General features: G+C 43.9%; 1 protein-coding gene across 3 annotated transcripts in view; it reads right to left on the bottom strand.

Moving 5' to 3' along the window:
- Positions 1-15,439, bottom strand: part of LOC308676178 (interferon regulatory factor 9-like) — a 20,836-nt gene continuing 5,397 nt past the window's right edge. Inside the window, exons 1-9 of one of the 3 annotated variants that reach the window (XM_081341938.1) lie at positions 15,247-15,338; positions 10,258-10,446; positions 9,772-9,955; positions 7,055-7,179; positions 6,024-6,126; positions 4,619-4,696; positions 4,001-4,366; positions 2,061-2,176; positions 1-1,298 (exon numbers count right to left, since the gene is read on the bottom strand). In XM_081341938.1, the coding sequence (XP_081198064.1) occupies positions 1,248-1,298; positions 2,061-2,176; positions 4,001-4,366; positions 4,619-4,696; positions 6,024-6,126; positions 7,055-7,179; positions 9,772-9,955; positions 10,258-10,446 (1,212 nt within the window). In that variant the 5' untranslated portion in view covers positions 15,247-15,338 and the 3' untranslated portion in view covers positions 1-1,247. Of the gene's footprint in view, positions 1,299-2,060; positions 2,177-4,000; positions 4,367-4,618; positions 4,697-6,023; positions 6,127-7,054; positions 7,180-9,771; positions 9,956-10,257; positions 10,447-15,246; positions 15,339-15,439 lie in introns of those variants that run through there. The other 2 variants (XM_081341937.1, XM_081341939.1) reach the window with 2 other exon arrangements.

Here is a 15,439-nt window from a genome sequence, read left to right as displayed (position 1 = left end):
TGCTCCAACACTGGAAGTTTTTAAGAAGAGAGTGCACAACCATTTGTCGGAAATGGTATAGGTTTTCCTGCCTGAGCAGGGGGTTGGACTAGATGACCTCCAAGGTCCCTTCCAACTCTGATTCTATTCTATTCTAATTCTATTCCATCCCATCATTCTATTCTCTTATCCTGTTTCTATTCTATTCTATTCTATTCTAATTCTATCCTATTCTGTATTTCTATTCTATTCTATTCTATTCTATTCTATTCTATTCTATTCTATTCTATTCTATTCTAATTCTATCCTATTCTGTATTTCTATTCTATTCCATTCTAATTGTATTTTATTCCATTCTTATTCCAATTCTATTCTAATTCTATTCTATTCCATTCTTATTTATTTCTTATTTCCTATTCTATTCTGTTCTGTTCTATTCTATTCCATTCCATTCTAATTCTATTCTATTCCATTCTTATTCTATTCTATTCTATTCCATTCTTATTTCCTATTCTATTCTGTTCTGTTCTATTCTAATTCCATTCTATTCTAATTCTATTCTATTCTATTCTATTCCTATTCTATTCTAATTCTATTCCATTCTTATTCTATTCCATTCTATTCCATTCTTATTCTATTCTACTACATGTATTTCAGCCACAAAATCTCCCCCCTCCACCCCCGTTTGAAGATTTATTGACGAGACACAAGATTATAACACGACTTTCACTAACGTTTTATTAATTCGGAGAGATTTCATTTTACACAGTAAAAAGTCAGTCAGGTTAGGTGTTTTCTAGAATCAGGTAAAGTGCAAACAGTGTAAAGTGACATACTAAGAAGAGAAGCAAACAAGATGGCGGAGAAGACTTTTTTTTCCACCATATCTCAGCCAGGAAATAAAGAACTTGGCAGCTTGGTCGGGCTATAGAAGGACGCTCCTCGCCTCACCTCGCCAACAAAAGAGCTGGTCCCCAAAAGTGGAATTTTTTTGGGCGTATTTTAGTGTTTTACTTTGGATGCCACCGGTAAACGCTTGCCAATCCATCGTAGGAAGTCCCAGTTGGAGAAGGAGGAATCACGTAGAAGTTATGGACCTGCTTCCAGACCCATAGGATTCGGCCTCCAAAACCAATTCTCCCCAGAGGATGTGGGTCTGTTCTGCTCAGGAGAAGGCAGGAATCCAAAGCTTTTGAGTTCTCAGGACACGGCTTTTGCGGATGAGGGGACCAGGAAAACCACACTGGAGTAGGAAACGAGGGTCTCAGCTACTGGGAGCAGCTGGAGGAAAGCAGCCGGATAGTAAAGGCCTGCTCCATCTGGGTGGATTCCGGGTGAAAAGGGAAAAAAAAAAAAAAAAGAAAAAAGGGTCGTTAAACTTTCAGGGAGACAATGAAGAAACAGCCATAGTTATTGGATCTAACCGGGTTTGTTCTTGTCTGCGATGTTTTTTTTTATTGAATTATTGGTACCATACCTTTATTATTTTTTACATACACATACACACACACACACACACACACACTCTATCTATCTATCTATCTATCTATCTATCTATCTATCTATCTATCTATCTATCTATCTATCTATATCTATCCATCCATCCATATCTATCTATCCATCTATCTCTATCATCTATCTCTATATATTTATATCTATCATCTCTCTATCTCTATCATCTATCTATCTATCTATCTATCTATCTATCTATCTATCTATCTATCTATCTATCTATCTATCTATCTATCTATTTATCTATCTATCTATCTATCTATCTATCTCTATCCATCCCTGTCTGTCTGTCTGTCTGTCTGTCTATCTATCTATCTATCTATCTATCTATCTATCTATCTATCTATCTATCTATCTATCTATCTATCTATCTATCTATCTTCTACCTACCTACCTACCTATGTATCTACATTTTTATTTCTATTCAGAAAATTAAAATACAAAGTCCAAAAAAAAATCCAGACTTTTTTTTTTACAAAAACAAAATCAGACAAATGTTAGGAGGAGGAATATTTTTTAAAAATATCTAATTTCATTTTGTTTTGCAATATGTTTTCCCCTTGACTCACCTGAATGACAATGAGCTTGCAGTCCATAGATCTATTTTCTTCCATCTCATCTCCCACGTATAGAACGATCCGGTGATCCGGCAGAGGCGCCAAGCCCTGGCGATGCTGTTCCAGGGCTGTGAATCCGACACAGAAAGATCAGCACCATTGATTCCATTTATAGCAACAGCACTTAAAAGACTTATATACCGCTGACACCACTCTTCCCTATTCTGTGACAGGGAGTCCTTGACTTATGACCACAATTTACTATTGGAAATTTCCGTTATTTGTTGTTGACTCCGGGACACCGCAGCCCTCAGAAATACAGGTAGTCCCCGTCTTGTGACCACAACTGAACTCAACATTTCTGTCGCTAAGCGAGACATTTCTTAAACCCTATTTTACGACCTTTCCTGACACAATTCTGAAGTGAATCGTTACAGCTGTTAAAAGAGGGGGGTGGGGGTCAGTCTATTCTCCAAAGCACCTGAAGGCAAGACGAGAAGCAACAGATGGAAACTAATCAAGGAGAGGAGCAATCTGGAACTAAGGAGAAATTTCCTGACAGTTAGAACAATTAATCAGAGGTTGTTGGTGCTCCATCACTGAAGGTGTTCAAGAAAAGATCAGACAACCATTTGTCTGGAATCTAGGGTCTCCTGTTTGAGCAGGGGGTTGGACTAGAGCAGTGTTTCCCAACCTTAGGAACTTGAAGTCCACGCATCTTCAAGTTCCTAAGGTTGGGAAACGCTGGACTAGAGGACCTCCAAGGTAGTAGTAGTAGTAGTAATAATAATAATAATAATAATAATAATAATAATAATAATAACAACAACAACAACAACAACAACAATAATAATAATAATAATAATAATAATGTTGGAAGGGACCTTGAAGGTCATCTAGTCCAACCCCCTGCTCAGGCAGGAAACCCTATACCATTTCAGGCAAATGGCTGTCCAGTCTCTTCTTAAAAATTTCCAGTGTTGGCGCATTCACAGCTTCTGGAGGCAGGTGGTTCCACTGGTTAATTGTTCTAACTGTCAGGAAGTTTCTCCTTAGTTCTAGGTTGCTTCTCTGCTTGACTAGTTTCCATCCGTTGCTTCTTGTCCTGCTTTCAGGTGCTTTGGAGAATAGCTTGACTCCCTCTTCTTTGGGGCCGCCCCTGAGATACTGGAAGACTGCTATCATGTCCCCCCTAGTCCTTCTTTTTGTTAAATTACACATACCCAATTCCAGCAACCGTTCCCTATATGTTTTAGCCTCCAGTCCCCTAATCATCTTTGTTGTTCTTCTCTGTACCCTTTCTAGTAATTCTATTCTATTCTATTCTATTCTATTCTATTCTATTCTATTCTATTCTATTCTATTCTATTCTATTCTATTCTATTCTATTCTATTCTCTTTCTCTTACTCCATTCCCATGCCATTCTATTCTATTCCATCTCCTTATTCTATTATTCTATTCTATTCTATTCTATTCTATTCTATTCTATTCTATTCTATTCTATTCTATTCTATTCTATTCTATTCTATTCTATTCTATTCTATTCTATTCTATTCTCTTACTCCTACTCCATTCCCACTCCATTCTATTCTATTCCATCCCATTATTCTATTCTGTTTCATTCCGTTCCATTCTATTCCTATTCCATTCTATTCCAGCTTCCTTCATTGATTTTCCTTGTCGGAAGCCGGCAAGGAAAGCCGCAAACAGCGATCACATGACCCCAGGATGCCCGCCGCCGTCATAAACACCTGTCAAGTGCCAAGGGCCTGAATTTCGCACATGACTCTGGATGCCGCGACGGTCATAAGTGCGAGGACCACTCAAAAGTCACTCCTTTCAGTGCCGTCATTAATGTCGAATGGTGGCTAAGTGGATGGTTGTAAGTCAAGGACTTCCTGCAAGCGGACACGCAAACCGGACCTGTGGTGTGTTCAGAAATCGGCCTCACCTGCTTGAAATTTCCGGGGTTGGAACAGCTGCTGGTAAGTGTTATTCTCCAGTTTGCTTTGGTCCTCGGGGGCCAAAAATCCTGACCACGAGATGCAGACGTTGCCCCGGCACCGAATGAAGATCCCTTCGTGGTTACTGGCCACCATGATGCCTTTTGCCAGATCCCTGAGCAGAGACTGGACCGCCTCACGCTTCGGCGAGTCGGCCACTTTATCCGGGGCCGGGAGAACGACACGTTTCATGCAGTTGACCGGGCCGTTCTGCGGAACCGGGGCCGACGTAATCAGAAATTCGCCTTCCGGTAGCAAATATTTGCAGATCACTTCTCCCGCGTAGGTGATGGACAAGCAAAGAAAGTAATCCTCTAAAAACAAATCAAGGTTCGATGACATTAATTCAATTGTTAACGCTGGTTTTCCCAGACCTGTTCCTAGGGGGTCCTGGACTTACGACCGTAATTTGGACTGGAATTTTCATTGTCAGCCCTTGGGGGTGGGAAGTCGAGTCGTTCGCACGACCGGACCAGATTTTACAACCATTCTGGGAGTTGAAGTCCACCCGCCTTAAAGTGACCAAGGTTAGGAGACTCTGTTTCAGAGGATCTCTGGGATCTCACCTGTTGGTCCAGTAGTAGCCCTCACCACAGGATTGGGATCTGTCATCAAGCTGAGGCTGATCTCGTTCACTTCTGGCGCTGCAGGGATCCAAGAAACACAGAACAGTAAGCCCAAGTGATCTACCCTTTCTCATGACCAAGCGATCCTCACGTAATTGGCTGCAAATGCCATCTTTCTCCTGGGCTACAAGATGTCCCAGTCACTCATGAGCGTCAGTTATCCACTAGCGGTGATCTATTCGGCTAGAATCGATTTCAGGCAGGAATCTACTCTGAGTCTCAAAGGTGCTTTTTCAAGAGGCAGCTGGACTTTTGTTTTTCTATGAAGAGGTTTCGCTTCTCATCCCAGGAGCTTCTTCAGGTTCTGACTGGAGGGTGGGGAATGGGAGGACTTATACTCCTTTGCAGTCATCTGGTCATTTGCCTTCTTTTAAAGGATTGTGGAGGCCACTTGGAGGTTTACCTGTGTTGTCAAGATCACCTGAGTAGCGCAAATGGGTGTGGAGCAGGGGTCTTCAAACTTGGCCCTTTTATGACTTGTGGACTTCAACTCCCAGAATTCCTCAACCAGGCTTTTTACCCCCTACCTTGCCACCGTTGCTAAAGCGAATCACTGCAGTTGCTAGTCACGCGGTTGTTAAGTGAATCTGGCTTCCCCTGTTGTCTTTGCTGCTCAGAAGTCGCAAAAGGGGACCCTGGGACACTGTGACCGTCATAAGTGTGAGCCAGTTGCCAAGCGTCCAAATTTTGATCACGTGATGCTGCAACGGTTGTTAAGTGTGAAAACGACCGGAAGTCACTTTTTTCCGTGCTGTTCTAAATTCGAACAGTCACTAAACGAACCGTCGTAAGTCAAGGACTTTACCTGTACTCAGAATCCCTTTGAATTTTGTTCTCACACACAGGGAATGTCTCAATCAATGACCTGTGCAGGTAGTCCTCGATTTACGACAGTTCATTTAGTGACGGTTCAAAGTGACAACGGCATGGGGAAAAAGCGACTTACGGCCGTTTTTCACACTTGCGACCGCTGTAGCGTCCCCAGAGTCACGTGATCAAAATTCGGACACTTGGCCAAGTGGTTCATATTTACGGCAGTCACAACGTCCGAGGGGTGGGTCACCTGATCCCCCTTTGGCGACCTCCTGACAGGGGCTAAGCCGGATTCACTGAACAGCCGTGTTGCTAACTTAACGACCGCAGGACTCCCTTAACAACGGTGGCAAGAAAGGTCACAAAGCGAGGAAAAACTCCCAACAAAGGTTTCCCTGGGGCTCAACTGTGGTCGTTAAGCTGAGGACAAGCTGCACAAAGTCTCCTGTGGGCAAGAGACCCACGCTCTTGGTCTCGCAGAAGTTCCCCCCCCCCAAAGCCATAACTTATGGGGCCGTGCGTATTCCCCCACCTGGTTCAGCGGCCTGAGGACTGACTTCCCCGCCCTGGTAGGTGGGCGGGTTGAAAGCGCTGGAGGCGAGGCTCACCACGGCTTCTGGGGCGGGGGTCTCTGCCTGGGGAAGCAAGAGAGAGAGTGGGGTGGTGGTCTTCACACGTCCCCTAGATCCAGACCTTCCTGCTCTCGCTAACAGTGAGGCCAAGGGAGGAAAGGCAAGCGTCGCAGGGCTTCAAAAACCCTCAAGAATGGTGGGACAAGGAGGAGGAGATGATGATGAAGAAAGAAAAGGAGAAGGAGGAGGGGAGGAGGAAGAGAAGATGAGGAGGAGGAGGAGAAGGAGAAGAAGGAAGAGAGGAGGAGAAGGAGGAGAGGGGGAGAAGGAGAGAAGGAAGAGAAGGAAAAGGAGAAGATGGAGGAGGAGGAGAGGAGGAGGAGTACAGGAAAAGGAGAAGGAGGAGAAAGATAATAATAATAATAATAATAATAATAATAATAATAATAATAATAAATTTAATTAATTAATTAATTTTATTTGTATACCGCCCTTCTCCCGAATAATAATAATAATAATAATAATAATAATGATGATGTTGGAAGGGACCTTGGAGGTCATCCAGTCCAACCCCCTGCTCAGGCAGGAAGCCCTATACCAGGAGGAGGAGATGGAGATGAAAGGAGGAGGGGAAGGAAGGAAAAGAGAAGGAGGAGCAGAAGAAGAAAGAAAGAAAAAGGAGGAGGAGAGGAGGAGGAGGAGGAGGAGGAGGAGGAGGAGGGATAGAGGACAGAGGAGAAGCTAAAACAAAGCAAGGCGAGTCACGTCCACAAAGATCACATCAGCAGTTCTCAACCTCGGCCACTTTAAGATCCCAGAATTCCCCATCCAGTTGAAGGCCAGGCTGTCTGCCCAGTCTTTTACCAGTCCGGATGTCCTTTCTCCGAGAGCGAGCCCCCCTCCCCTCCTCCTCCTCCTCCATCTTGGCCCCATCCAGGCCAGGCCTCCCTCCCCTCCGGGGTTCTCAACCAGCCCCATCTTTGCCCCTTACCGTCTGCAGCAGCAAAAGGGAATCGGCTGGCAGCTGGATCACCTCCGTGGGACTCGCCGACACCTCCGGGCTGCTGGCATCGCCCGTTTTCGCCTGCTTGGTTTTCCGCGGTTTGGCCTTCTTGCCTTGAAAGAGAGAGAGAGAGAGAGAGAATGGGATCTTAAGCCCAATTGAAGCCATTATCTTCTTTCCCCCTCAACAGCCCTGCAAGGTAGGCCAGGTCAGAAAAAGACAGGAAGGATTACAGGGAAAGGCCGTTTTATATACGGCAAGGGCTCCGTTTCTCAACCTCAGCTGCTTGGAGAGGGGAGGGCTTCAACTCCCAGAATTCCCCAGCCAGCTTGGAAGTCCACCCATCTTAAAGCACGACGGAGTAGGGAACTCTGGGAAATGATGTCCACCTATTTTAAGGATGTTGCCTGGAGAATTCTGGGAGTTGGAACTACACACCTCTTACAGGGGTCTTCAAACTTGGCCCTTTAATGACTTGTGGACTTCAACTCCCAGAATTCCTCAAGTCGGCCATTTTGATGAAACTGTGGCTTGGATCCAGACCAGGGGTCTTCAAACTTGGCCCTTTGATGACTTGTGGACTTCAACTCCCAGAATTCCTCAGTTGGCCATTTTGATGAAACTGCGGGCTTAGACACAGACCAGGGGTTTTCAAACTTGACCCTTTGATGACTTGTGGACTTCAACTCCCAGAATTCCTCAGTCGGCCATTTTGATGAAACTGCGGGCTTAGATCCAGACCAAGGGCCTTCAAACTTGGCCCTTTTTATGACTTGTGGACTGAGGAATTCTGGGAGTTGAAGTCCACAAGTCATAAAAAGGGCCAAGCTTGGAGACCCCTGTCTTAAAACATGCTGGCTAGGGAATTCTGGGAGTTGAAGTCCTCCCCCCATCTTGAAGCATGCTGGCTGAGGAATCCTGGGAGTTGAAGTCCACACCTCTTAAAAGCAAAGTGGCCTAGAGGATGGACTTTGCAATACTCGAAACATGGTTTTTGTAGTACTGCCGCACAGGCTAATTACCGTGGGTTTTCTTGCATTTTAGAGTTGCTTTTTCAACTGTATTGCCGATAATCTCCCATAAACCTTAACCTCCAAGAAAAAGGCCTCTCTTTCAGAAACCGGGCCTGGCAGAAGAGCAATCAGTAGTACACTGTAGATAACAATTTCGTTTTTATCTTTTCCCAAGTCTCTGCAAACAAAGGAAACAGTCAAGCCCGACCTTGGGAAGCCAGAATGTATCTTATTAACCCAAACCCATTTTGATCTTTTTTTTTTCCTTTAGCAAATGTTTCTTTTGCTTTTATTCCGAAAACAAGGCCCTTTTCTAGGGCTACGCTGCAATTCTAACTTAACAGATGACGATTTTTAAACCAATCGAAGATCTTTGTCGTGCCATCTATAAAAGTGAATGTAATCCATTTTGGGTGGTTCCCCCTTTTCATAGGGACACCATACTTTGTCAGAATATATCCCAATAAATCGCTTTTAAATGATCTTCCGACTTGGTTGCTGATTGGAAAAGGTAAACCAACGTAGAACCTAGAAGCAGATTTAGCCATCAAAACTAAAATCTTCCTATCTTAAAGCATGCTGGCTGGGGAATTCTGGGAGTTGAGGTCTACCCGTCTTAAAGCATACTGGCTGGGGAATTCTGGGAGTTGAAGTCCACCCGTCTTAAAGCATACTGGCTGGGGAATTCTGGGAGTTGAAGTCCACCCATCTTAAAGCATACTGGCTGGGGAATTCTGGGAGTTGAAGTCCACCCGTCTTAAAGCATACTGACTGGGGAATTCTGGGAGTTGTCCACCCGTCTTAAAGCATGCTGGCTGGGGAATTCTGGGAGTGGAAATCCACCCATCTTAAAAGCAGGCTGGATGGGGAATTCTGGGAGTTGAAGTCCACCCGTCTTAAAGCATACTGACTGGAGAATTCTGGGAGTTGTCCACCCGTCTTAAAGCATGCTGGCTGGGGAATTCTGGGAGTGGAAATCCACCCATCTTAAAAGCAGGCTGGCTGGGGAATTTTGGGAGTTGAAGTCCACAGCTATGCAAGGTGGGGGAATTCTGGGAGTTGGATCCATGCATCTTAAAGGATGCTGGGTGAAGATTTCTGGGAATCGAAGCCCATCCATCTTGAGGCAATGCTGGTTAGGGAATTCTGGGAGTCGAAGTCCGCCCATCTTAAAGCTGCCCAGTTTGAAAAACCCTGCTCTTAAAATCTGTTTCCCCCCAAATGGCCGCTCCCGGTCGAATGCAGCTTGTGACACGTTGCACCAAGCTTGAACCAGCTAAGACACAGAAATTCAGAGTATCTGGGCTGGTATTCGGAGACCTGGGTTCAAATCTTCCTTCCTGCTGCTTTCTTTCCTGGCCTCGTCTACCTGGAAGGTGGTTCGGAAGGCAAAAAGTAACAAACATTGATGGGGGCCAGCTAAAAACAATGTAGGAGAAAAGTGAGATAGCGGATGGAATTAATAATGTGCAAATTCTGGAATTCCTATAAAGGGGATCGGTGGAAAACATCCACTCTGTCCCACCTGCCCCACAAGACATGTTATGTTCCTGGGCCAGACTGATCACTACCATCCCCCAAGACACATATCCCCCAGGCCCATGCTGGCTGGGGCTGATGGTAATTGGAGTCCTCCCTAGCTCCACAAGGCACAGGCAGGCTCTGCAAAGAAAACCCAGAGCATTTCCTTACCCAGCCCCTGCTCCTGGATCGGCACCAAGCGATACACTTTGTAAGGCTCCGTGCCGTCCAGCCGGGAACGGGATGGTACTTCCTCGAACTCGGGACTTTTGCTCAAAGCGCAGCGGATCCGGGTCTTCCAAGTTGCCGGGTTGTTTTCTCCTGGGCTATACTTTCCTTTATAGATAGCCCAAGCCTAGGAAAGGAAAATTTATTTATCTATCACCCATCCATCCTCTCTCTCTCTCTCTCACACACACACACACACACAGACACATACACACACACACACTTTACATCCATCCATCCATTCACCCATCCATCCATCTAATCCAGGGGTGCCAAACTGCCGGCTCGTGGGCCGGATGCATCATGCCGAAACCGCGGTCACCCCAGTTCCAGCAATGGGAAAAAAGTTGCGATACGTCACAACACGTCACGTGACGTGGTTTGATACCCCTAATCTAATCTATCATACCCCATCTACCAACTCAGCACCTTGAAGAAGCCGGCGTCTTCATCCTGGCGGAATTCGTGCTTCCCGGCGTGTTTCCACGGGATACGGAACATGGTTTTGGCCAGAGGGTCATCCCAAACCAAACCTGGGAATTTTCCGCTCTCCACCTGCTCCACGGTCCAGTCTCGGAGTTTCCGAGTGGATCGGATCCCTCGCTTGGAAGTCGCCATCTGCCAGGAGGGAGGGAGAGAGAGAGAAAAAAAGGACAATGCAGTTGGTCCTTGACTTACAACGGTTCACTTAGTGTCTGTTCAAAGTTACAACAGTGTGGGGGGGGGGAAAGTGACCAGAGTGAGGGGTTGATAGTTCAGCAAGTTCATTTTTTATATTATTTATTTGTTTACTTATTTATTCATTTTTATAATAATTATATATATATATCATACACACACACACACACACATATATATATACATACACACGCACACACACACACATATATGTGTGTATGTGTATGTATATATACATGTGTGTATGTATATGTGTGTATATATACAGACACACAGACACACACACACACAGACACACACACACAGACACACACAGACAGACACAGACAGACACACACAGACAGACACAGACACAGACACAGACACACAGACACACAGACACAGACATATATATATATATATATATATAAAGCTGAAGCCACCAGCCTGAGGATGACGGATGAGATTTCGTCGAAACATTGCTCTTACACCTTCAATTCTACGTGGGGAAAAACCCGAATGACCAAACATCCACATACAAACACCCGCGAAAACCAACTTATTTAGATTACCTTGCTAGGCCCCAAACATGGGACAAATCTTTATTTCCTGTTTCGGCCTAACCGAAGGCCATCCACAGGCAGTAGTCACAACAATGACAGCTCATATTTGTGTAAATCTAAAATTTACACACACACACACACACACACACACATATATATATATGATTCATTTTTTAATAATTATATATATATATATATGTACATGTGTGTGTATGTGTGTGTATATATATATGTACGTGTGTGTATGTGTATATATATATGTACATGTGTGTATGTGTGTGTATATATATATGTACATGTGTGTGTATGTGTGTGTATATATACACAGAGAGAGAGAGACATATATATACACATATACATATATATACATATATACACACACATATATACATATACACACACACATATACACATACACACACATATATATATACACATATATACACACACAATGTACATACATATACACACAGATATATATATACACAGACATATACACACACACACACACACACACACACACAATTTTGTAATTATCACTACTTCTGACAAGCAAAGTCAATGGGGAAGCTGGATTCACTTAACAACTTAGCAAAGAAAGGTAATAAAATAGGGCAAAATTCTCTTTAACAAATGTCTCACTTAGTAACAGGAGGCTCCATTGTGGTCGTAAGCCTGAGGACTACCTGTATAAATGAATAAGTTTTAATGAACTTTACATGAGCTTAAACTTTTAAAAGCCCCTTCATGGATTACTGCCTTGTCGTGGCGAAGGGGCTTGCGTAATTCAATGAAGCTATGAGCTATGCCGTGCAGGGCCACCCAAGACGGACAGGTCATAGCAGAGAGTTCTGACAAAACGTGATCCACTGGAGAAGGAAATGGCAAACCACTCCAGTATCTTTGCCACGAAAACCCTATGGACAGTACCAAAAGGCAAAACGATATGACGCTGGAAAATGAGCCCCTCAGGTCGGAAGGCATCCAATATGCTACTGGGGAAGAGCAGAGGGCTACTAGTAGTAGCGCCAGAAAGAATGAAGCGACTGGGCCAAAGCCGAAAGGACGCTCAGCTGTGGATGTGTCTGGTGGTGAAAGGAAAGTCTGATGCTGTATAGGAACCTGGAATGTAAGATCCATGAATCAAGGCAAGCTGGACGTGGTCAAACAAGAGATGACAAGACTGAACATAGATATCTTAGGTATCAGCGAACTAAAATGGACAGGAATGGGTGAATTTAATTCAGATGACCATCAGGTATACTACTGCGGGCAAGATTCCTCAGAAGAAATGGAGTAGCCTTCATAGTCAATAAAAGAGTAGGAAAATCAATACTGGGATACAATCCTCAAAATGACAGAATGATCTCAGTTCGAATCCAAGGCAAACCATTCAATATCACAGTAGTCCAAGTCTATGCCTCAACCACCGGTGCTGAAGAGGATGAAATTGACCGGTTCTACGAAGCCCTACAGCACCTTATAGAACTAACACCCAAAAATGATGTCCTTATCATCATGGGGGATTGGAATGCTAAAGTAGGAAGCCAAAAGATAACTGGAATAACAGGCAAGTTTGGCCTTGGAGTGCAAAATGAAGCAGGGCACAGGCTGATAGAATTTTGTCAAGAGAATACGATGGTCATAGCAAACACTCTTTTCCAACAACCCAAGAGACGGCTCTACACATGGACATCACCAGACGGTCAACACAGAAATCAGATTGACTATGTGCTCTGCAGCCAAAGATGGAGGAGCTCTATACAGTCAGTAAAAACAAGACCAGGAGCTGACTGTGGCTCAGACCATGAGCTTCTCATTGCAAAGTTTAGGCTTAAACTAAAGAAAGTAGGGAAAAGCAGTAGGCCACTCAGGTATGAATTAAATCATATCCCTGTTGAATATACAGTAGAGGTGACAAATAGATTTAAGGAATTAGATCTGATAGACAGAGTGCCTGAAGAACTATGGACAGAGGTTCGCAACATTGTACAATAGGTAGCAACCAAAACCATCCCAAAGAAAAAGAAATGCAAGAAAGCAAAATGGCTGTCTGAGGAAGCTTTGCAAATAGATGAGGAAAGGAGGGAAGCGAAAGGCAAGGGAGAAAAAGAAAGATATGCCCAATTGAATGCAGAATTCCAGAGAATAGCTAGAAGAGATACGAATGCCTTCTTAAATGAACAGTGCAAAGAAATAGAAGAAAACAATAGAATAGGGAGGACCAGAGATCTTTTCAAGAAAATTGGAGAGATGAAGGGAACGTTTCATGCAAAAATGGGCATGATAAAGGACCAAAATGGCAGGGACATAACAGAGGCAGAAGAGATTAAGAAGAGGTGGCAAAATTACACAGAAGAACTATACAAGAATGAGCTTAACGTCCCTGATAATCACAATGAGGTGGTCACTGACCTCGAGCCAGACATCCTAGAATGTGAAGTGAAGTGGGCCTTAGAAAAGCTGAGCAACAACAAAGCTAGTGGAGGCGACAGTATTCCAGCTGAGCTATTCAAAATCTTAAAAGACGATGCAGTAAAAGTGCTACACTCAATTTGCCAGCAAATTTGGAAAACTCAACAGTGGCCACAGGATTGGAAAAGATCAGTTTACATTCCAATTCCAAAGAAAGGCAGTGCCAAAGAATGTTCAAACTATCGCACCATTGCACTCATTTCTCATGCTAGTAAAGTTATGGTTAAAATCCTACAAGCTAGACTCCAGCAGTATGTGGATCGAGAACTACCAGAAGTACAGGCAGGATTTCGAAGAGGCAGAGGAACTAGAGATCAAATTGCCAACATACACTGGATCATGGAGAAAGCTAGAGAGTTCCAGAAAAACATCTACTTCTGCTTCATTGACTATGCTAAAGCCTTTGATTGTGTGGATCATAACAAACTGTGGCAAGTTCTTAACGAAATGGGCGTACCAGACCATCCTATTTGTCTCTTGAGAAACCTATATGTGGGCTAAGAAGCAACAGTGAGAACTGGACACGGAACCACTGATTGGTTCAAAATTGGGAAAGGAGTCCGGCAAGGCTGTATACTGTCGTCCTGCCTATTTAATTTATATGCAGAGCACATCATGAGAAAGGCAGGGCTAGATGAATCAAAAATTGGAATTAAGATTGCTGGAAGAAATATCAACAACCTAAGATACGCAGATGATACCACTCTAATGGCAGAAAGTGAAGAAGAACTAAAGAGCCTCTCGTTGCGGGTGAAGAAGGAGAGTACAAAAGTTGGGTTGAAACTTAACATTAAGAAAACCAAGATCATGGCATCCGGCCCTCTCAATTCCTGGCAAATAGATGGGGAAGAAATGGAGGTAGTGACAGATTTTATTTTCTTGGGCTCCAAGATTACCGCAGATGGGGACTGCAGCCAAGAAATTAAAAGACGCTTGCTCCTCGGGAGGAAAGCCATGACAAATCTAGACAGCACACTAAAAGGCAAAGACATCACCCTGTCAACAAAAGTGCGTATAGTCAAGGCTGTGGTCTTCCCAGTTGCAATGTATGGCAGTGAAAGCTGGACCATAAGAAAGGCTGAGCGCCAAAGAATTGAGGCCTTTGAACTATGGTGCTTGAGAAGACTCCTGCGAGTCCCTTGGACTGCAAGGCGATCAAACCGGTCAGTCCTAGAGGAGATCAACCCTGACTGCTCTTTAGAAGGCCAGATCCTGAAGCTAAAACTCAAATACTTTGGCCACCTAATGAGAAGGAAGGACTCACTGGAGAAGAGCCTAATGCTGGGAAAGATCGAGGGCAATAGAAGAAGGGGACGACAGAGAATGAGGTGGCTGGATGGAGTCACTGAAGCAGTAGGCGTGAGCTTAAATGGACTCCAGATGGTAGAGGACAGGAAGGCCTGGAGGAACGTTGTCCAAGGGGTCGCGATGGGTTGGACACGACTTCGCAGCTAACAACAAAACTTTTAAAACTTCTAAGTTTTAAGGTTAGGTTTGTCAAACTTGGCCCTTCTATGACTTGTGGATTTCAATTCGCAGAATTCTGGCTGGTTTTATTATGCTGTTGCGGGTTGGATGTAGAAATTTAATAAAGGCAATGAACTAAATAATAAAATAAAAAAGCCTGAGAGAAGAATAGATGAAAAGCTCATTCTTAAAAAGAATAATCGTCCAGATTTGGAAATAACTTCAAACAGACAAGGGCTAGCAAAAAAAAAAAAACCTCAAGGAAGTTTCAGTGAGAAAACACACCGCCCACACAAAGGTTTCTTTGTTGAACTTCAAATAAACTCAGAAAATCAGAGATATGAGACAGCATCTGTTCTTGGGCAGCTGTACAAAGGGAAGAAGAAAGACATCAAATAAATAAATAAACGAGAAGGGGGGGGGGTTTGAGGGGTGGACCAGAAAATACT

This window comes from Vipera berus (assembly GCF_964194415.1).
Source record: "Vipera berus genome assembly, chromosome: W".
NCBI classification, from domain to species: Eukaryota; Metazoa; Chordata; class Lepidosauria; order Squamata; family Viperidae; genus Vipera; species Vipera berus.
The sequence above is the reverse complement of the archived record's forward strand: the minus strand, read 5'-3'. Positions and strand labels throughout refer to the sequence as shown.